At 35.3% G+C, this 25091-nt stretch overlaps 2 protein-coding genes across 2 annotated transcripts; both read right to left on the bottom strand.

Moving 5' to 3' along the window:
• Positions 1–8900: 8900 nt before the first annotated feature.
• On the bottom strand, positions 8901–13051 carry LOC123522816 (nose resistant to fluoxetine protein 6-like). The gene is made up of 2 exons (XM_045300247.2): positions 10961–13051; positions 8901–8909 (listed from the first exon to the last, which is right to left on the bottom strand). The coding sequence occupies exons 1-2, from the start codon at positions 13049–13051 to the stop codon at positions 8901–8903; spliced, it is 2100 nt and encodes a 699-aa protein (XP_045156182.2).
• Positions 13052–16095: 3044 nt separating this feature from the next.
• On the bottom strand, positions 16096–20138 carry LOC123522815 (nose resistant to fluoxetine protein 6-like). Its single transcript, XM_045300246.2, has one exon. It carries the CDS (start codon positions 19914–19916, stop codon positions 17607–17609), a length of 2310 nt encoding a protein of 769 aa, XP_045156181.2. The 5' UTR covers positions 19917–20138; the 3' UTR covers positions 16096–17606.
• Positions 20139–25091: the final 4953 nt, after the last annotated feature.

Consider the following 25091-nt stretch of genomic DNA (forward strand, 5'->3'; position numbering starts at 1 on the left):
CTATTTGCAAGTGTGCATTAGCATTTTATCAGATTTGTATCGAGAAATATGCACGAGTTCTACAGTGGAGATTTTGCGCGACATAAGCAATATCAATAGAACATTAAACAAGAGCATGTTTCTCAATGCAAACTTTTATATCACAGTTTTTGTATGTTCGTTTTTCCTTATAAAATGTTACACAGTTTGCTCGTCAGGCTGAGTAAATTTGAAGATTCTCGACGATAATGTTCTTTTTGACGCCATGTCACCCATTGATGCGGTGTCATTAGTGACGTCACCTGGTATGAAGATTACACGTTGATACTTGAAAATACTGGCGGATTTCAACTAAACAGAATTTAAATCAAAGCACCGAGAGGACTGAGTGGGCATCGGTTGACAGCTTCTAGCAATGGACATGAACAGTTAGCTTAAGTTTGGGGATCCTAGTTAAACTTCTTTTGATTAATAAGCATTTTCAACCTTTCTTTCCTAAATCAAGGGGTAAAACTTTGCTTTTACTCTGTCAAAGGGGATAAAATGATATATGAGCAAAGCTCATGTGCTTATTGAAAATTTTGTGAGGTTTGGTTAATTTTGCTCAAAATCTTTTTTGAAGTAGACTCTTTAAACATTTTTTTAACAAATCATTGGGAAACATCCTGCTTTTACTGGAACAAGGGGAATAACAGTAAATGTTAGCAAAGGTCATGGACTAATTTATAATTATATGAGCCGCGCCATGAGAAAACCAACATAGTGGGTTTGCGACCAGCATGGATCCAGACCAGCCTGCGCATCCGCGCAGTCTGGTGAGGATCCATGCTGTTTGCTGTCAAAGCCTAATGCAATTGAGAAACTGTTAGCGAACAGCATGGATCCTGACCAGACTGCACGGATGCGCAGGCTGGTCTAGATCCATGCTGGTCGCAAACAATTATGTTGGTTTTCTCGTGGCGCGGCTCATATGATGTTTGGGGATTCTAGTTATAACAAAATCTTGTAGAACACTTGGATGAAGTAACTGACAAGGAACAGAAAATATTTGGCCACTGCCTACTGGACATTTAACGTATTGTCCTTAAACCAACAATCACGGGTCATTTACCAGACCGAGTCTGAAATGACCTCCGTATCAAATGTGATCTTAGACCAAAGCATAATCTAGTTTTCTGGCAAAAAAGTTCTATTGTCAATGTGATATTGACCTTTGACCTACTGAACTCAAACTCAATAGGGGTCATTTGCTGGACATGACGAATTTCCCGATATCATAATCTTAGGCCCTGGCGTTCTCCAGTTATCATCTGGCAACTGATTTGTCTACAGACCGACCAACATCTATCATCAGACATTATTTTTTACAATATACCCCTCCTCCTTTTAAGGAGGGCAATTAATTTTCAAATTAAAAGATGCCCATGTCTCCCTACCTGTCCCCTAATGCATAGTCGTAATAGGCAGGAAGTCAACTGAGGATAGAAGCGAAAGATAGTTGGCTGCAATACAGATCATCTACTTGGCATATCCAATCGCCCTAAGAAGTTACAAAGTTCTGGGTCAAGTGGTTCTGAAGTAAAGCGTTTTCAATGTTCAGGCCCCTGTGACCTTGATCTTTGATCGAGTGAGTCCAAAATCAACAGGGGTCATCTACTCTGCATGTCCAATCATTCTATGAAGTTTCAACATTCTGGATCAAGTGATTCTCTAGTTATTGAACCAGAAAGAGTTGTTCCATCTTCACGCCTCTGTGACCTTTCAACCATTAAGGGTCATCGACTTTGTAATTCCTATCATCGTGATGGAAGGTTCTTGGTCAAATGATTCTAAAATTATTGGTTGGAAGCTGTTTTCAAAGTTCTGGTTCCTGTGACCTTAACTTTTGATCAAGTGATTAAACAAGAGGGCCATGAAGGCCCTGTATCGCTCAACTAACCTAGGAATCATCAAGATTAACATTCTGACCAAATTTCATTAAGATATGGTCATAAATGTGGCCTCTAGAGTGTTAACTAGCTTTTTCTTTGATTTGACCTGGTGACCTAGTTTTTGACCTTACATGACCTAGATTCAAACTGGACCTTGAGATCATCAAGATTAAAATTCTGAGCAAATTTCATGAAGATACGGTCATAAATGTGGCCTCTACAGTGTTAACAAGCTTTTCCTTTGATTTGACCTGGTGACCTAGTTTTTGACCCCAGATGACCCAATATCGAACTCGTCCAAGATTTTATTTAAGGTAACATTCTGACCAAGTGTCATTAAGATTGGGCCAAAATTGTGACCTCTAGAGTGTTAACAAGCTTTTCCTTTGATCTGACCCGGTGACCTAGTTTTTGACCCCATAAGACCCAGGTTCGAACTTGACCTAAAGATCATCAAGATTAACATTCTGACCAAGATTCATGAAGATACAGTCATAAATGTGGCCTCTAGTGTGTTAACAAGCTTTTCCTTTGATTTAACCTAGTGACTCAGTTTTTGACCCCCATCGGACCCAGATATGAACTTGACCTATATATCATCAAGATTAACATTCTGACCAAGTTTCATTAAGATACGGTCATAAATGTGGCCTGAAGTGTGTTAACTAGCTTTTCCTTTGATTTGACCTGGTGACCTAGTTTTTGACCCTACATGACCCAGATTCAAGCTGGACCTTGAGGTCATCAAGATTAACATTCTGACCAAATTTCATGAAGATACAGTCATAAATGTGGCCTCTACAGTGTTAAAAAGCTTTTCCTTTGATTTGACCTGGTGACCTAGTTTTTGAACCCAGATGACCCAATATCAAACTCGTCCAAGATTTTATTGAGGGTAACATTCTGACCAAGTTTCATGAAGATTGGACCAAAATTGTGACCTCTAGAGTGTTAACAAGCTTTTCCTTTGATTTGACCTGGTGACCTAGTTTTTAAACTCGGATGATCCAATATCGAACTCGTCCAAGAATTTATTGAGGGCAACATTCCGAACAAGTTTCAGGAAGATTGGGCCAAAATTGTGACCTCTAGAGTGTTAACAAGCTTTTCTTTTGATTTGACCTGGTGACCTAGTTTTTGAACCCAGATGACCAAATATCAAACTCGTCCAAGATTTACTGATGGTAACATTCTGACCAAGTTTCATTAAGATTGTGCCAAAATTGTGACCTCTAGAGTGTTAACAGTCAAATTGTTGACGACGGACGGACGACTGACGGACGGACGGACGACGACGGACGACGGACATAGGGCGATCACAAAAGCTCAGGTGATTTTTTTATATATATATTTTTTTCAAATGAGATCTCATCTTGGTAAAAGCAAGCTATGAATATATTATACATAAATTACATAGATAAAAGATACTTCAGAATAGCTCTTAAAGCTACTTTCCATAGAATCGCAAGCAATCTTATCATTTGTCTATATTTTCTTTATAATTTCAGACTATGCAAATAACAATTATTTTATTTAAATTCCATTTTGTTACTTTGTAATCGCTTATTTTCCTTGGAGTACCGAAACATATTTTTAGAACGTGAAATTGAGGTTATAATGCAGTCCCTAATAAATAGATCCTAATTTTTCCATTTTTCGCGCATTTGCGCGTAAATCGGGGGGCCAAATGGGCATTATTTCACTCGTGAAATGAATTTTACATAAAATAGGACACTTTTCATGCTAATATTCGCATGTTTTCGAGTTGTTTACTTGAAAACGAAAGTAGGGTGTTTATTCTGCGGACCGCTTTCTGATATGCGGCAATATGAGGGTACCTGACTTCAGTTGACTTGCATTTCACTGCATACTATTCAACACCCCTTTTTCTTTTCGTTTTCTTGAAGCAAATGTATGGATATCTTGTGGAAAATAGGTCTACGACGGAGTGAAAATCTAGAAACTGTAAAAAAATTGTTCTGAAGTAGCTGAATTTTATATGAAACAAAGAACAATTTCTTTTATTGGTATATAGCCTTGAAAGTAGACTATTCTTTCCAGAATTTCCAGTACGTCAAAATAAATACCCGGATGTAAACAATCAACATAGGCGACTTCGAGCAGTAGTTCAGAGATTTCGGTACACTATAAGATAAATTGACCGTAACATGTATGTCTTGGTTTACGTAGCATAAATGTGTGAAAAAGTCTGAAGTATGATACTGACACCGCTGAATGATGAATTATGTAAGCGCATGCGCCGAGGTTAACGGTGCTATTTTTATAATTGCTTTGCTATTTTTATAACTGCTAAGTGTCGTCGACGACAGTTAGTAGTTTACCATTTAAATCTCTGAAAGTACGCCGAACTGAACAATTATCAATGTTTCACTATTGAAACCATAATTATTTGACCACGTACGTAGAATTATTTGTTTTCTATAACGAAATTTAATTAGACTGTGGATAGCAGCTTTAAACTAAACGCAATCATAAAACAGGGAGGGTGATCACGTGACTTTTGTTTATGATCACATTGTGTCCACTTTAATGGCTGCCCCCATGTACAAGATGGTTTTTTGTATTTTTCTTCAATTTATCATCATATTTGAACATATTTAACCGATCATGTTCCAGCCAACAACTTTCCGGTTCCAACGATATATTATTTTGCTATGTGAGTGTTGCCATTTTTCCATTTACCCTGCAGAGATTTTCGAAGCGGTGATTTTTCTCTTGAAAAAGTGTGGTCACATTGAGTCCCAAATTCAAAAAGCACATTTTATGCATCTTTACAGGTTTGTTTTTGGTAGAAATCGACTGAAAATGCACCTCAATCATGTATTTTCCTTCACATGCGACTTCTGAATGTTTATGCGTGTTTTCTACAACGTTCCGGGGATTCATGTCTGAATGGTTACATTACGTCATGGTCACATTGTGCCCGATAAATTTAGTAAATTGTGTACATAGCAATTAATTCCAATCTTCTATATGATAGTGAGTCTTTTTAAGTGTTTTTGTGTTGAATTCAATAAAGGTATACATATAAGTACTAAACAGGTAGTCCAGCAGTACTTTCGGGCTTGTCAAATAATTATTGGCTAAAAGGAAAAATAATTATTTTTTTTAGATAAAGTATCATTTTTTTTCTGTAAGCTAGTTCATGTTTTTACATCAGTTTGGACCTTTAATTAACATTTTGTACCAGAGAAGTCTTTTTGTATTGATGGAAAAGTAAATGAACCTTTTTTTACACTTATTCCTCTAAGTGTTAATAGATGCGTTACCTTCATCAGATTCTGTTAAATTACTATTAAGTGAAAAAATGTGAAAAACATTATCTTTATTAATAATGTGCACCCATTACATACAACATTTATAATATGAAATTTTGATAAACAGTATCATCGGTTACTAGAAATCAATAACAGAATCCACATACATTATTGAATAATTGATGCATTATTTCACAATCAGCAATAAACATTTCACCTACATGAAGAAATATTAAAGGAAGTAGAATTTAGATGTTGAAACGAGATACGTGAGGAACTGATACTTTAAAGATATTTTAAATTCGGAATGTGTTCTGTGCTTTAGGGATGCAAAAGCGATGGAATTAACATCAGAATTCCAAAAACGGATACGTTACTATCAAGCTCTTTTTAATATAGGACATTGTTTTGAGTATCATCTATAAATGAAATGCAACATTTTATTTGACATATTCAGATCTCTTTGACAAAACCGTGTATGCATGTCTTACGTTTTCATTTCTACAAACTAAGCTTATGTTAACTAAGCTCTCAGGTTAAAGGAAGAAATAAAATTGAAGCCTACAGCAGGTCAAATAAGTTTGACAGCCTGGCATTTAATACAGTAACGTAAATTCTAGATCTTAATCACAAGTAGCAGCTTAAACATCGTTATATAGTATTATCAATATCACAGTTCAAGGTGTGATATTTATGCATTACGAATGCACGCATTGATACACGAGGTATTTAGTAATATAACGTAACTGACACTATATAAAACAGATATACTTACTGCATAAAAATGTTATTTATTTATTTATCTATTTGGGTTTTACGGCGCACCAACACAGTATAGGTTATATGGCGCCAAACAGGTCTACACATTTTGGTTCCACATCTCATTTACATCGAAATAAAAACATGAGATATGGAAGCATAAAAATGTTAATAATTAAAAATGTTAATAATGAAAAATGAAACCATACATGACTGCTTGATATAAGAATTAATTGCCTCAACGATTTTATACATTTTTTTTGTTACAGATTTCGATATAAAATCCAAAGTTAACGTATCTGATTTTTAAGAACATTATAAATGGAGTCAATTTGTGTGCTTACAGCCATACACGATGTCTAAGATCTCTCAGTTGGTATAGGCCAATCGGTAGCTATGATTACACTATGTTGTACAGAGGTCTCACAAAGGTCAGACTCAGATAGTGACAATTTGTTTGAGGTGTACAACTGTTTCTTAAACATTCATTACATCCCTTCAGTGATTATATGATATTAATTTCATCACTTATGTATTTCTAAAACGCAGAATTATGTGACAATCTGAATAATGTATCTGTTTATCACGTACTAGTTAGTATTTGGTTTCACCACCTTAATTGTTCTTCCTTTTCAATTCCATATAAGTAAAGATAAAATATTTCATGTTAGTGAAATGCTTATCAGCGATTCTTCTGTTCTGTAAGGGAAAATAAAAAAAAGTCGATTGCTGATTGGGAAATCATGCATAAATCAACAATGTATGTGGATTTTGTTATGTAACATTCTGTTTATCAAAATTTAAAATAATATTATAAATGTTGTATGTAAGGGGCGCACATTATTGATAAAGATAAGATTTTCAAATTTGTTTCACTTCATAGTAATGGATCAGATGAAGGTAACGTATCTGATCAATGCTTTGGCGACAATATATATTTGAATACACAGACAATTAAAAATGTGTGCCAATGATGATGGATTTTGGGAGACTTGCATGAAAACAGTTTGAAAATGATGCCAAAAGATTCTAAATACAATGCAGAATAAGTTTAGTCAAGATTGTTGAGCGACACAAAATTAGGCAATTTTAACTCTTACGAAAAGTGTAAAAAGGTCCATTTCCTTTTCTGTAAATACAAAAAGCCTTCTCGAAAATGGTACAAAATGTCAATGAAAGGTTCAAAATGATGTAAAAACAGGAATTAGCTTACAGAAAAAATATAAATGACACTTTCCCTCGGAAAAAATGATTATTTTTTTCTTTTAGCCATGATGTGACAAGCCCGAAAGTATACATACTGTCTGTTGGACAACCTATTTAGTACTTTTATAATACCTTTATTGAATTGCAACACTAAAGCAGTTTAAAAGACTCGTTAACATATAGAAGATTGGAATTAATTGCTATGCACACAATTTGCTAAATTTATTGGACACAATGTGACCATGACGTAATGTAACCATTCAGACATGAATCCCTGGAACGTTGTAGAAAACAGGCATAAGCATTCAGAAGTCGCATGTGAAGGAAAATACATGATTAATATGCATTTTCATTCAATTTCCGTCAATAAAGAACCTGTTAAGATGCATAAAATGTGTTTTATGGAATTTGGGACTCAATGTGACCACACTATTTCAAGAGAAAAATCACCGCTTCGAAAATCTCTGCAGGGTAAATGGAAAAACGGCAACACTCACATAGCAAAATAATACATCGTTGGAACCAGAAAGTTGTTGACTGGAACATGAAACGTAAAATCAAATCAAATATGATGTAAAATTGAAGAAAAATACAAAAAACCTTCAAGTACATGGGGGCAGCCATTACGGTGGACACAATGTGATCATAAACAAAAGTCACGTGATCACCCGCCCTGATAAAAGAAAATTTACAATGTAATTTAATGTTTCATTCAATTTTAAAACAACCAAAAACAACTACTACTGTCTCCAATATCAGCACACATCATGATCTTCGGGTTGCATTTAGTCATTTTTCAGCTGTAGATTAATATAATATGCCTCATAATCATGACAAAATGCATATTTTCGTGTTGTTATATTTTCTGGTACTTTGGGATCATGGAATCCATTCAACATATGTGTAATAGAGTTCCGCTTAAGCCGGTGCTAGGGGGGCGTAAGAGGTGATACACATTTCATTACCTCTCATGAACATTTATAGTTTATTTTGGTCACGTGATGAAGAAATGTTTTGGTCATGTGATCAAAGCAAGTATGCTCATTTTCATACGCGCGTTGTTTATGTTATAAAATAAAGATTACGACAAATATGTGTTTAAGCAATGCATTTTTTGATCAAGTTGATCTCAGAAGCTTTCTGAAAGTTAAACAGAACTGAATTACGTAAAATTTATGGAGGAAATGGAACTACTTGTTCTTCGGTTTCGGATAAGCTTTTTGACCGTAAATTTGTGGTATGGTAAATCTGTGGTCACGCTTCGCTGCCCACAAAGATTACGACAAATATGTTCATACAAGCAATGCATTTTTTGATCAAGTTGAATCTCAGAAGCTTTCTGAAAGTTTAACAGAACTGAATTACATAAAATTTATGGAGGACATGGAACTACTTGTTCTTCGGTTTCGGATAAGCTTTTTGACCGTAAATTTGTGGTATGGTAAATCTGTGGTCACGCTTCGCTGCCCACAAATATCAGAATATAATGGATTCTAATTAGAAACCGGCGACTATATTTGATACGCTTTAGGATTCTGCAGCTGGTAGGAGAAGTTATTAAAATGTGACAATGTAAAAATTATATTTTAAATAAAAGAAAAATAAGGCAGTTAATGGAAGGCTTACATAAAGGAATTAGGAGCTGAAAATTGCATAAGATTTTTATTATTTCAAAAGATAACTTTTTAGGAAAATAGGAAAAAAATGTATAAAGAACTTATCCCTATACTCCGAATCAATAGCCCTATCATGTGATCTGAAACAGGTAAACATTCTCACTACACTACAGAGAGAAGGGTTTACAACCATGTCAGATTAATAACCACAGATTGTAAATCTATTTCTTATCACTTGCTAATAAATAAACAACTAGACCCTCCCTTATCTAATCCCAGTCTTTACAACATTCTACAGATAATTTCAGAAACGGCCTCTAGTAGTTCTTTGAATTGGAGTAAAAATTAAATTTAATTCTTAAAAATTGCTGATTACATAAAAGAAAGAGGAAATAAAACAGGGTCTTTGAAAAAAAAAGATACATTTTTTTATTGAAAGTTATGTACACGACGCGTTTGTTGGTAAGACAGACAGTACATTCCTTCTAAAAGCAAAATGTTAAGTTAGAGGAAAAATGAATTACCACACACATTGTCTGAAAGAATCAAACGTTAACGTTCTTGACGGATATTGCAGCTGTATTGCTGGGTAAATAAAAAATGTGTACTTTCATTTAAACAATTGAAACTTAATTAAATACTAGTTAATCTTTGCAATGTGTACATGTGGTATGCTGGCTTTGAAACTCTCTGTTTACTTGTTTCGAATCACGTGATAAATTTTGTCGATATGGAGTATATGTATATCATTAAATTTCGTGATTTTTTTTACCTTATTGTAAATTCAGTTCTCTGGCGATTTGATGCTCTGCATCAAAATTTTACTTGTTTGAATTGTAGCGATTCGATAAAAGTGTAATGTTGTCATTTGGTATTTAATAATAAATCACATGTATGTACCTTAATGTAACTGTTACGGCTAAATGACTATACTTACGGTTATCATCATTGTTGTTTTTTATTATTGTAAAATAATCATTAATCACTGCGTCCAAATTTTAATCAGATCTGTCACAAATTGGCAGACATAAAAACAAAACAAAACAAAATAAGCAACAAGTGTGGAGTTTTTCAAGTCCTTGAATATATTTCGTGAAATGAAACATCTATAATAAACATCAATGGCACATGTTGGATTATGTTCATTCCGTATGTTGGAATAACTATTACAAAAAGTTAAAACATAACAAAAGTTCCTTCTATGGCACATCTATATAAATATAAAATAATTATCATCTTGTAAAATTTTGGTTGCAATGTCTGTTTTAAATATTGGTCATCGGTGTGTGCAACCCCAGGATTGGACGCATTCTGCCTTACTGACATATATTCGCTTTATTTTTTGTTTGTTTAACATCCTAATGTCTATGTCCTCGCACACAACAAATTTAGTGGTAACTGATCAAGTAATTCATGGCTATTTATCAGTAGTATCTGTCCTAAATCTCTAGACTCTTCCACGCGTTTATACTACATATTAATACTACGTATTGCTAATGGTTGCGCACAATGAGAGGGTGGCAATAGGGTTGTTTTCACATATTGTCCATTCATTCGAAGGTAACGACGTATGTTAATCTTTGTGACAAATACGATGTTTGGCATGTTTCAACAACGCCACTTTTCCATCCTCGGGTTTAGTAATCCGCGGAGCACGTTCAGCCAGAGAGTCACCTTAATTAGGAAATAATAATGTTAACGTCAAAGGTTATTTCTAAGGTCACGGAGTTTGATTGGCCAGCTTGTATTGACAACAGTTTTCGAGGTCAGTGGCTCAGTCAAGTTTGACTTACCAATTCTAAGTAACTTGATGTCACTAACCAGCCAAATAGAATATAAAACAGGTTCAATGTAAAAGCTGGTACAAGTCATTTCAAAAGTAAGAAATAAAGTGAATCATAAAACATATGCAATGTATGCAATATATGATCAATACGCATCTGTTTATCAATGAATCGATAGATAGACATTACCTAGTTTATCTATGAAAGCGCGACCTAACTTTGTTTCTTAGCCAAACTATGGGACCTATTATAAAGTTTTCACTGAAGTTTTGAAGCGGAACCAGCATTAATTTTTCCAACTGAATCATCGGGGCCTCAACTAACATTGAAACAATAAAAGCGACCACATAACAAACAACGAGATTCGAAATAAACATGTAAATCGCTGTCAGATCTGTGAAATGTACCGGTTGAACCATGTTTAACACATATGTGTTCATGACTAAAGGGTGCACAAGATATGCTGCATAAGTCAGTCTACCAAGTGGAGCCCATACTTTCCAGGATAGGATATCCTTGACAGGCCCACCGTTTCCAGATACACACGCAATGACAACCCACGCCAGACACAAACCCCAAGCTGTCCTACCAATAGCAAGGTAAAATCCAGTCTGAACTAAAGTCATGTGTGTCCCAGGATGATTGTTGTAGTAATACAGACCATAGATGACAGATAACCCGGTAGCTATAGCACTACACCATCCAAAAATAGCAACAAGTCTACGTAATCTTATTCGATTGTTGGTCGTTGCAAGTATATAACCAGTCAACATGCCGACAAGATAAACAGAATATCGGGTATATGGCCTTCCATACAATGGACCATTTTTCGCCAAAGGGTCATCAACGTGCTTGGTTGGCCTGTAAAATATGTCATCAAATACTAGACCATAATACCAAACTACGAAACCACGAATTACCATCCCTAAGACTATCAGAATAATGGTGAGAAACATTCCAATGTACTTTAATTTCCCGCGTAAACTGAGTGTTATAATTACAATTGGTCCAAGAATCAAGTAAAACTGCATATCATTTGCCAGGTACCAACCCCACCCTAAACACGTAGTCATCAAATTACCATAATTCGGATACATATTGTTGATGTACAAGAGATTTGTCCACCATTTAGTTTTGCAAATGTCTATTGCCGCTGTTGCCTGTGGCTGCGACATCATTGCCTTGTTTGGACCAAAGACAGTGTAGCTATAAAGAAAAGAATAATACAATATAACATAAGCATAAAGTGGTGTGAGTCGCCAGTATCTGTGTAAAAAATAGTACGGCCAGCTCAGTCTACCTTTCTCTCTTATTTCCTTTAATGCAAGATAAGCAACCAAAAGACCGCTTAAGAAAAAGAAACTATCAACTGAATATGTGCCATTTAAAATGGGCTGAAATGTAAACCTCTGAGTAATCTTTAATGCCTCTGTTGGATTGTCCATAAAAGAAGCCAGTGAAGCATAGGAATGACCCAAGATGACCCACCACATGCTTAATACACGAATTCCATTAAGGCATGCTAGAGGACCAACTGCTGTTTTAGTCCCGATCACTTTCTCTCCATTACTGGTTAATGAAAAGACCTGACAAACTTTTAAAAGTCGTTGCTTAGCAACGTTCACTTCAACATCCTGAACGAAAGGTTCACCTGACAAAAGTTTCGATCTGTCTGAATTATCATAGTGAGAGCTTTCGTCTTTTTCGTCCTCGTCAACTTTGTTTATGGAATTAAGTTTGTTGGAGGAACATCCATAGTCAACAACTGTTGCTAATAAAACTACCGAAACAATAATCCCAGTTAATATCAGCACTGCAACTGCACCACTATCTAATGGCTCCTGGTTGTCAGAAAAAACTTCGGAAATTGAAAAGTTCTGTTTGGATAAGTCTGGGTAAATCAGGGCTGACGCATTTTCCAGAACGTCGAACAAATCATTCATTAACATCTTAACATCAATATCGTTGCAAGAATCAGGTAAACAAACTCCAAGCATAAGTGTAGACGTGGTGCCAAATACTGGTTTTCCATTGACTAGTAGTACTCCTGTAGAATACTTTCCTTTGAAAGATTTGCCAGTTTGTGGATTGTAAGACAAGTCAATAGATCTGCATTCTTGATAATCTCCGACCCAGTTAGTTTTTCCTTGAAGAATCCCATATGGAATCTTTGCTGCAGCATCTATATATTTCAAAAGAAGTCCGCTATTGGCCTTCAAAAAATCTGTGTCAAGCATACAAAACACTGATACTCCTACTGAGCTGCTGTTCACATTTTCTTTCAGAAAGGACAAGACAGATAGACTACTCTGTTGCCTACTTGTAAGCTCTTTGAATAGACTCCCAATCAGTAATGTTTCATCTGAAGCAGGATTACGGATGTGAACCGGTATTCCGATGTGACGCAGATCAATGGTGGTGTCGTGCCTATGACCTAATGTCAACGTAACAGCACTAAACGTCAAAATACTCACAGTGAATGACCTAATAAATTCCATAGTTACTGTGGTTTAAATGTCCCCACAACTTGGCACAAATTTATTTCATTATCAATTCGTATAGATGTATATGTAGTTCTAAGATCGATATTAAATATTTCAATCTCTGCCAGGTAAGTTTCTTTTAAACCACCCTTGAACACTTAAATCCTGTAGAAGATATCATGTGGTTGTAAATAGATAAAGTATTATATGTTCTTTTTTTGATATATGTAAACAAACCATGTCCTACTTTTTTATGGCTGTGACTAAATACAGAGTTGGTGCACCTGTGATAAATTACCGACTCCGGTATATACCGGATCAACTAAATTTGAAAGAAAATATCTTAAATGTATATATTTTGTAACCATGGTGATACTAACCCTAATCTCTAGTCAGTATATTATGCATTTGATACTCTAAATGCGTGCGGACATGCAAAAAAATGAGTAATTTTGCCGTGCGCTCAAATGGATAATAATTCCGCGCAGGCGCAGAACGGCTGCACCAACTCTGCAATGAGAAACATTCCTTTTTTATTGTATACCGGTGTTAACATATGAACATCTTTACTGTGGAAAATACAGTCAAGCCGGCTGTTGGGTTACACACCTGTAAATAGATTTACACTGTGACTATCCTAACTTTCATACAGGTTTGCAATGCACTTCATTTTGCGAAACAATCTTAGTTACACACAAAATTATCATTTTCATACCGAATTCAGTGATTTCTGCCACATTTTGGGAGGACTAGATGATTTGAAGACACAAAGTTTATTCAATTTGATTCTACGTTAACTTGTTACATTACGTTTTTATCTGCCCTAAGCTTGTATATTATCCTGTAAGTCATTTGTGTAAGTGCTTATATATTTATAATGGAGAACAAGAATAAGGTGACACCTGGACACCACTTATTACGCTATATGTTTAGTCATTCGTCAACAGCAGCTCCATATATAGACCAGTTTTGACCACTTTTGCACATCCCTAGCATAGGTGTGTATATTGCAACCCATTTTGCAAAATCAGTGCGGACTGTACACTTGCGCAAAAAGCCTGAAGTAAAAGAACTAGGGTAAGTGTGGATTTGAATACACGAAATCTTGTTGTTCAATCTAATAAAAACACACACAAAAAAAACAACATTTGAAAATTGATATTTTTTCAACTATTTTATTTCTGAATGTAACGAGTTAACGTAGAATCAATGAGTTACAGTACGTATCAAAGTCATGTAATTTGAAGTAAATGTTGGCAACTGGTTCGTAAATCTCTTGTAATCATAGATTTTGTAATTTTGTACAATAATCCATGTAAGATGGCCTAGGAATCTGCATCAACGATCAAGATCTCTGTCAAAGACATTTCTGTATCTTTTCGGACCCGATCTGTAACAAGATCGATGCACGGAAGTATTTTGAGATATCGTTGTAAAAAATTATCATGTTAATGTCATAGGGTAACATTATAATACTTATTAATAAAATGAATAAAGTGGTTGTTGTTTTTCATTATATGTACATTCCTTTATATCGTAAAATGACAGCTTTAATATATATATATTCATCATACAATATTCCCTTTACTTCTTATTTGGCCTATATATCACCCTTACAATTATCCCGTTAATCCTATTATATTCCCTTCTACTTATCCATGCTAACCGTGCACCTATGCCCTTAGGAATCGATGATCTGGACAAGCGCAATGCATCATTGCACTTGCCAGATGTTTATCCTTCCATAAGGACATACATGATATAAAATAAATATTATCTTTGATAAATTTACTTGCAGGTTAGTTATTGTTTATTGTTTTAACTTAGGTCGTCCTCAATAAGATATAATTGTAATTTGACATTTTAAATAGTTGTAAATCTTTAGTAACCATAATAGCATTGTATATTATCATTCTATTGTTTTGTTAATGAAATGCATCATGGCACTTGCCAGATGTTTATCCTTCCATAAGGACATACATGATATAAAATAAATATTATCTTTGATAAATTTACTTGCAGTTGCAGTCTTGTATTGGTTCGACCCAAATTACAAGAACCTACAAATATTTGACGAACACCCCTAGCCGTGAGCAGTACGTTTAGTACATATAGTGAGGATGACTACATATAAAGTCACCACTTCGTCATTAATAATGTTTGTGCTCTGTCGCACAAGTGTAAGTTAAAGACCCAAGCCGCAAGTTTCAAGGTCAATATCATTCAGTGTGCCTGATCTAATAACTCTTCTTTGAAGAGTCATTTTTAAAATCATTAATGTAGGCTAATGACATTTAGCACACAAGAAAAGGCAATAAGACTAACTTAAAGGTTTAGGTATATAGGTCGGTTTTATCTCCTCACGTGTTCCTAAAAAACTTAAACTGTCGCTACATCAAATGCCATACTGTCAATGAAAACATTAGTGTGCCTGTCAATTATATCCCATAGTAGGCATGTATTGTCTGACAATACAAGTATTCTCCTTCAACCAGTCTTTGTTTGTTTCTTTGTTTTGGGTTTAACGCCGTTTTTCAACAGTATTTCAGTCATGTAACGGCGGGCAGTTAACCTAACCAGTGTTCCTGAATTCTATACCAGTAGAAACCTGTTCTCCGCAAGTAACTGCCAACTTCCCCTTATGAATCAGAGGTGGAGGACTAATGATTTCAGACACAATGTCGTTTATCAAATATTCATGGAGGACATACGCCCAGCACGAGGATCGAACTAGCGACTCTGCGATTCGTAGACCAACGCTCTTACCTACTGAGCTAAGCGAGCGGGTCCTTCAACCTGTGTTTCGCTACTTGGTAAAACGAGGTGAAATACCTAATTATGGGTTTATCTTTGCAAATAGTAAATACCATCATGAAACCAGATTACTGCATAAACACATCTTTTTCAAGATTTTTATTTCTCGGGGAAAATATAGCTTTGCAATTAAAGGAAAGAGTTGTTTTATTTAGAAAATACATGTATATGTTTGTTTGTAAGGTAAAACTGTTTCTATAATATGGCTTTTCTATAATAACATAAAAAAGAAGGAAAAAAAAGAGAAAACTTCACATTTCATTCGTTCTAAGTAAACATTTCTCCACGAAAATGTCCGTACACATAATGTAATTGACATAATGTATTGCCCTGACATATATAAAGGCACCTGAAAGAAAGCGCCACTAGTTTACTAACAAGCATATAAACATTTTTTTCCGTACCAGAACAACTTATACTTAATAACAACAAAACAAGAGTATAATAAAAATAATACAAATTCTACAATAAGGCCTAAAAATATTCTTTGTTTCCGGTAACATGCTAAAAAAATTAGGTTAGGTAGGTCGGAAATATTTTTTTTTTTTTGGAATTTTTTTTTTATTAAGTGAGACTTTTCGGAAATTATTTTTCTGTCCAAAAAATGAATACAAATAAGGGGGTTATGCCTTTAGAGCATCAGTAAGTTGACATCTAACACCACTGACCATATTTAGAGCATAGAGTGCAGTTTTGCAACTTTTTGTTAAAAAGTTGAAGAAAATATTCTCCAAGGCCATAAAAACATTTAGGGTCGGGCCAAAAATTTAGGGTAGGTCGGGATACCGGAAACAAACAATTTTTTTTACGCCTAAGCTATTTGTGAAACATATTTGAAATAAAATGACAAATTCCCATGTGTATAAAGTCTAAAAATATGACTTCTCTGAGAAAGAAAATCATTAAATCAAATACTTTTATATAAATTCTACAATCAAATTATATCAGGCATACTTGTGAGAAACCACTGCACCGATAATACGATAGCCTCCCTTAGTATTAAAATACTTTACTGTAGGGGGAGACGGTTGCAAAGGAGACGTACACATAGTACTACAAATACGATAAACTAAATTAACAGAATTGTTATGTAACATACACTGAATAATTGAGAAATGTCATACACTGTATGTCATGTGAGTTCTAATTAAAGACACATCTCAAAACCATCATAGACAGAAACTGAACAAATATACACATATACATCGTTTTTGTAAATAATCGTGTAACACTATATCAAAATTTCAATCAATTCTGACATAATTTGGCAGAGACGAAAACAAAGAAAAATCAGTATTTATATAAAGCCGTTTAGCATAATAGAATTGTGTTCAATAAACATATAAGATTTGTTAGTTTATTACGAAAAAAAAACAAAAAAAAAAAAACAGGTGAAATGTTGATCATGATGAGATAAAAAAAAACTATACATAAATTTTTTATACGTGTTGCTGTTGAAATACCTATTGCACTGGTCCATTACATGCATTCCGAGTGTTGGAATAACCACATACTTTAAAATAGACATCGATACCATAACTTGCACAATTCATTTCACAACTAAGAAGTAAGATAAATTATAAAATACATGTAACATATGATCTGTTTATTAATATATCTAGTTGTAACAACAGCAAAACTAGTAAGTTCGAAGAAAATTGTGCGTCCAGTAACCAAACAACACAACGAGAGATATGCTGTAGCTGCTCCTTTTACTAGACAAATATGTAGTGCATGTTAATAAACATTACCTAGTTTATCTCTGAAAGCGCGACCTAACTTTGTTACTTAACCATACTATGGGGCCTAGTATAAAGTTTTCACTGAAGTTTTGAAGCGGAACGAGCATTATTTTTTCCAGCTGAATCATCGGGGCCTCAACTAACATTGAAACGATAAAAGCGACCACATAAGAAACAACGAGGTTCGAAATAAACAAGTAAATCGCTGTCAGATCTGTGAAATGTACCGGTTGAACCATGTTAAATATATATGTGAACATGACTAGAGGGTGCACAAGATACGCTGCATAAGTCAGTCTACCAAGTGGAGCCCATACTTTCCAGGATAGGACATCCTTAACAGGCCCACCGTTTCCAGATACACACGCAATGACAACCCACGCCAGACACAAACCCCAAGCTGTCCTACCAATAGCAAGGTAAAATCCAGTCTGAACTAAAGTCATATATGTCCCTGGATGGTTGTTGTAGTAATACAGACCATAGATGACAGATAACCCAGTTGCTATAGCAATACACCATCCAAATATAGCTACAACTCTATTCAATCGTATTCGATTGTTGGTCATGGCAAGGATATAACCAGTCAACATGCCGACAAGATAAACGGAATATCTAGCATATGGCCTTCCATATATTGGACCATTTTTTGCCAAAGGGTCATCAACGTGCTTAGTTGGCATATAATCCAGTACATTTGAATCAAATGCTAGACCATAGTACCACACTATAAAGCCACGAATTCCAACCCCTAAGAGTATCAGAAAAATAGTGAGAAAAACTCCAATGTACTTTAGTTTCCTGGGTAAACTGAGAGTTATGATAACAACTGGTCCAAGAATCAAATAAAACTGCATATCATTTGCCAGGTACCAACTCCACCCTATACACGTGGTCGCTAAATTACCATAATTCGGATACATGTTGTTGATGTACAAGAGATTTGCCCACCATTTAGTTTTGCAAATGTCTACTGACGCTGTTGACTGGGGCTGCGACATCATTGCCCTGTTTGGACCAAATATAGTGTAGCTATAAAGAAAAGTATAATACAATATAACATAAGCATATAGTGGTGTGAGTCGCCAGTATCTGTGTAAAAAATAGTACGGCCAGCTCAGTCTACCTTTCTCTCTAATTTCCTTTAATGCAAGATAAGCAACCAAAAGACCACTTAAGAAAAAGAAACTATCAACCGAATATGAGCCATTAATAATTGGCTGAAATGTAAACCTCTGAAGAATCTTAAATGCCTCAACAGGATTGTCCATATTATAAATCATGAAACCATACGAGTGACCCAAGATGACCCACCACATACTTAAAACACGGATGCCATTAAGACAAGCTAGAGGACCCACTGCTATTTTAGTTCCGAAAAGCTTTTCTGCATTACTTACTAATGAAAAGACTTGACACACTTTTAATAGTCGTCGCTTAGCAATGTTCACTTGAACATCTTGAGTGAAAAGTTCACCTGACAAAAGTTCTGATCTGTCTGAATTATCATAGTTGGTGCTTTCGTCCTCGTCAACTCTATTTACGGTGTTTGCCGGCTTAAAGGAACATCCATAGTCCATAAATGTTGCTAATAAAACTATCAACACAATAATCCCAGTTAATATCAACACTGCAATTGCACCACTATCTAACGATTCCTGGCTGTCAGAAAATACTTCAGAAATTGAGAAGTTCTGTTTAGATATGTCTGGGTAAATCTGGGCTGAAGCGTTTTCCAGAAATTCGAACAAACCATTCATTAACAACTTAACATCAGTTTCGTTGCAAGAATCAGGTAAACAAACTCCAAGCATAAGTGTAGACGTTGTGCCAAACACTGGTTTTCCATTGACTAGTAGTACCCCTGTAGAATACTTCCCCTTGAATGATTTCTTTGTTTTTGGATTGTAAGACAAGTCAATGGAACTGCACTCTTGGTAGTCTCCGACCCAGTTGCTTTTCCCTTGAAGAATTCCATATGGAATCTTTGCTGCAGCATCTATGTACTTCAAAAGAAGTCCGCTATTGTTCTTTAGGAAATCTATATCAAGGATACAAAGCCCTGATACTCCTAATGAACTGCTGTTTATCTTTTCTTTCTGAAAGGACAAGACAGATAGACTACTCATTTGCCCACTAGAAAACTCTTTGAGTAGACTCTCTATCACTAATGTTTCTTCTGAAGCAGCATTACGGATGTAAACCGGTATCCCGATATGACGCAGATCAATAGTGGTTTCGTGCCTATGACCTAATGTCAACGCAAATACACCAAACAAGGAAACACTTACAAGGAAGTTCCTAATAAATGACATAATTAGCATTGAAAATTTTGTTTTATTCTCAAACTGTCGTTTGTTTATTCTATTAGTTCGTAGTTTTATAGTTCCACTCGCTTTACTACAGAATTTAAGTCCCGAAAATTGAAGCAATATCTACGTTGTTAAACATTGAGTAAGTTTATATCTGTCCTGATTTTCATGTTCGCACGGTAAATTCTTTACAACTTTTTTGGTATATGTAAACAAATTATGCACTACTTTTTAAACCGGTGTTGTCATATGATTGTAACCGCTGTGTAATTATTACATTATTGTTTGAGAAGAATATCTCACATAGTGTCGTGTCAAAAATACATCTACAAATATTCATTTACTTATCAAACTTATTTAAAACCACAGCGACATCATACTGCTTTATTTTAAAACCATATTTCTATTTACGTTCACGAGGTCACGTAACCTATTCTGCCGCATTACACAGAAATCTGTTTGCCTGTATTGAAATAGCTGCCGCTTTTTTATTATTTAAGATTTTTTAATTCTGTTTTTTGTACTTTCTTGTCAAAAGTCTGAATTTTATGACCATAGAATGTAGTATTTATTTACTTTTAGAAATAAATAAATATTTAAGATGGCGCTGTTTGAAATTTTACAAATAAATGTATGAAAATTCGATCGTTTTTATAGACTTTTGCCTACATTTCTGTCGATATCTTATTAAAATCGTTATAGAATTCAAACTGTATTACTTCTCAAGCGGTGTTGAAAATTTGAAGCGATTATATTAAAAAATGAATACACTACGCGCGTTTTTTGTGTACGTGTCGATAAACAAAAGTAACGGCGATCTAGCCTAAATTAGATATTATTATTACGATTGGTCGCACGTGTTCGTGGAATGGAAAATTACTGGTATGACGTTTTGATATCTTTACGATTCGCGGGTAAATTCCAGTCAATCCAGGTTAGTTTTTGGGATGTAATTTCTGCATTTGGTAAAGTTACGAGGTAAAATCCACGCGTCCGATCGGATGAGCATACAGAGAGGTCCACTCGTCCCTATCCAGACTTTAACCCATCAATACTCGTATAAGACATAACTCGCAATATACGAGGCGGCTACATGTCCGTGGTGTTTGAAGATAAAATTGCATGCAAGAAATCGAGAAATGCATGCTGCAGACAAAAGTCCGTGCAAATTCTGACGCGCGGGAAGTTTTCGGCGCATGTAAAATTTATGAAAAACGTAACAGTTGTTTTCATTGAAGTACAGCGCCTATGCGGGCCAATCAAAATTGTCGTTACATATTGACAATATGCGAGATGCGCTGCAAACGGCAAATGTGATAAACAGAGTCGATTGTGTTTGTCGCCGATCGACTGATTTTATAAGCTTTGTTGATTGATGACACAATACCAACCCCCCCCCCCCCCGAATTTCGACCCGGATTTAGACGATTTGGAAAAACGATCCCGGCCGAGATGGAAAATCCGGAACTTCCGGAGTATTCCGGAAAACTTTCACCCATGGTAATATATTATTGTTAAACAGATTCAGGTTGAACCCCACTAAATTAAGCTCTGCCATTCACATCAATTCAACAACTTCTGAAATATGTAATTTCCATCAAGAAAAATATATCTATAACAGAAAGGGTAAAAAGAAAAGAGAGAATGTTTCTTTTATGTAGAAAAGTTGAAACTGTGTTACTGTTTGGTACTTACAAGTCTTTCACCGCATTTTTTCCACATATTTCTGAATTCAAGATTAAATCAACTTTGATACATTTTCTTAGGATACTTGACTGATCACCATAAAGGAAGAATAAACATCTGCTTAATACATCATGCGAAACTGCTGCGGAAAATGGCGACACATCAACAGTGCAGAAACACAGCTGAGTGCTTTACATTACTTTAAATGGTATTTGTCCAAAAGCCTAATGCAAGCATATTCTAATAAGTTATTTCGAAATGCGCCAATGTGATTTAAAACGATGTAGGGGCCTACAACAAGAGCGCCAGAATGTCACAATATACGCCCATCACAGCAAATAAGCAAATAACACCTGTATTTGCAAATGGAATTTTAATTTGTGGTTGTGTAGTAATTATTGTAATTCTTTTGTTTTTTAAGTCCACAAAAATCCTTGCCAGGTAGAGATACCTTAAATTTGACAGTGACATCTATGTTGTACCACGGAAAAGTTCCCTACGGTCAAGTAGAGATACCTTAAACTCGAGAGTGACCTCTATGACGCCTCAAAATTGGCTGTAACATCCATGTTGCACTACAGAAAGTGGTCTCGATTTTCCCCTACGATTAGTAATATAAACTATTATAGTATTATAAACAACAAAGGGAAGTAATTCTAAAGAATGGACCTGCGCATGACACTCGGTCTCATGATGGTGTACAATTGTGCCAAGGTACATCAAAATCCCTCCGTGCATGAAGAAGAAATGCTCCAAAGTCGTTCTTGAATTTGACCTTTGACCGCTAAGTGTGATCTTGACCTAAGATTTACGGACCTGGTTCTTGCGCATGACACTCCGTCTCATGATGGTGAACAATTGTGCTAAGTTTCATCGAAATCCCTTCATGCATGAAGGAGATATGCTCCGGACAAAGTCTGTTGACGCCGCCCGTCCACCAGGGGCGTTCCCATAATACGTCCCGTTTTTCAAACGGGCGTATAAAAATCACCCAGGTAATAGGTCTCTTATGTTCCCAGTCTAAGTGTCAAAAAATGATTGTGTGAAAAACAGTGTGCGAGTATAATTTTGATATTAATTTAGCCAATGAAAATCCGTCTACATTCACGTTTAGAAAAGGTTAAAGGTAACAAATTATTATATGAAGTGTTTTGAGAAATATCATTCTTCTATTTTACAGTAATCTTATGATGATATTTATAAACGTAAGTGCAAATCATATTATTACTAATAAACTTTGATAATGTGGCAGCTGAATCCAATAAGTCCAGGGGTGTTCAAAGATAATCCGTCATAGATCTAGTGTAAAGCAAATATTGGATTTACCTGTATTGGAAAATAAACAGTGTCAGTTGGATTTAGGTCAACTGCCACATTATCAAAGTTTATTAGTAACTGGTAATTTTCACTATGTTGTAATTTATATGAATAGATACTATATGAAAATTGCACGGAGAAATCGTGTTCGATTCCCGCCAAATATAATAAAGGATATAGTTCTTCACGACATTTAGCTTAAGGGAGAGTTCTTTATCCCGATAATCATTCTCGACAGGTGTGAAAGATCCAGTAACACTATTCCAATTGTACAGTCAAAAACTATTTTAAGATTCTTCTTTTTTTTGTTTGTTAAAATATTCTACAACCTCAAAAGAAATCTAAACCATCTGCTTCATTGGACTATGTTACTTTTTTCAAACGGTCTGTTGAATTTAATAAAAGCGTTATCTTTCCAAACTTTGTAAAAATTTCTTACTTTCAAGACCATTACGTCTTTTGAATCGGATTTGACTACCAGATTAGTCATTTAAACCTTCAGTCTGTACGCAGAAAATTACTGTACAAAATACATATCGCAGCCATTTAAACTATTCAAACCTGATGGAGCTCTATTATATCAAATAAATGTAATTATGCCAATAACGGCCTTCATTCAGGGGTTTAAGCACGCCTGCATCTTAAGCCTGACAACAGATCGACTTGTTGATCTCCGCTGACGTCGTTGATAAGCTAAAATGTTGTAAAACTTTGCTAGACCCCTCGTCCGGGTTATAGGAATGCATGCCTATCTGAACATTTTGCGTACAGTTAAGTGCACCTTACAATTTCCACGAGTCTGTTGGATTGGATAGCTTCTTTACAGGAAATATATTCTACATTGCAAATAGCGTTTCCGATACTTGAGGTTATGGGAAGCAAATCGGACACTAGACAACATAAGGGCAAGTCCGGATCCAGAAATATCTTTATTTGATGGGGTGAGGCTCCAGTATAGAATTTATTGAGGCAATTTATATCAATTGCATGGTGGTTTTCTTCACAGAGCCTGCTTTTTTTTCTTAATAAAAACAACATGTAAAAATGAATTATACATAGATGGATACTGTAACTATAAATTTTAACTTATGAACGGACAAAGACGAGTACTGTGACTATAAAACGGACATAGATGGATACTTTAATAGTTTTTAGAAGATGGTTTTCATTATTTTCATTAAGAAATTTATTTATACGATTTAATACCGGTGTAAAAAAATCCGAGACAACTAAGTATTGTAGGCCTACAATTTGCGGGGTTGGGACCCTTCATTTTTAAAAATGCGCTTTATACATCCAAAGTACTAACCAAATACTGGTAGGACACCCGACTCCAGAATCATATTGAAAAGAGTAGCATGAAAAAGGAACATGACCGTTCGTGCACTTTTCAAGTACTCATTATTTAGGGTATCTAACTGGGAAGCGGCTTTACCATTATTTAGCTTAGAAGTCACTTTTAAAATTTCCGACACTGATTTTTTCCTATTTAGGGCATTATCGTTTTCAATAAACGATGGTGGCTCACTCAAATTACATGGCATCAGACTGGAAGGAATTAACATATTTAAAATTCATAAAAATCAGAAGCACTTGGCGATTTTTCAGCTTCCCTGTGTGACAGGCTATTAAAATATTTCCAATAATCTTTAGGTATATGCGAACTCATTGCACGCAATTTTCTTTCATTTTTATGTCCCCAGCATCTACTGATGCGGGAGGCATATAGTGATTGTCCTGTCCGTCCGTTCGTCCGTACGAGGTTAACCAAACGGGACCGTTTCGTGTAGCATCAATATCCCTTACTAGAATGACTTGATACTAATGCAGATGTAACCTGTGACCATTCCTCATCTTCAGACATCACCTTCCTCAGTTTGAACTTGACCTCATTTTGGACTTAGGTTACTTTATATGGGCCATCTCTTGGTTAACCAAATGGGACCGTTTCATCTAGCATCAATATCCCTTACAAGAATGAATTGATACTAATACATATGTAAACTGTGACCATTCCTCATCTTCAAACACCACCTGACCTCAGTTTGACCTTGACCTCGTTTTGGACTTAGGTGCAAAATCTATCAACAAGGATGCCACTGGGGGCATCAAGCGTTTATTGACGCAGCTCCTTGTTTTTACACATGTGTTTGTGCTTACTGGCGGATTTTAACCTGGATTTAT

This window comes from Mercenaria mercenaria, chromosome 8, assembly GCF_021730395.1.
Source record: "Mercenaria mercenaria strain notata chromosome 8, MADL_Memer_1, whole genome shotgun sequence".
NCBI classification, from domain to species: domain Eukaryota; kingdom Metazoa; phylum Mollusca; class Bivalvia; order Venerida; family Veneridae; genus Mercenaria; species Mercenaria mercenaria.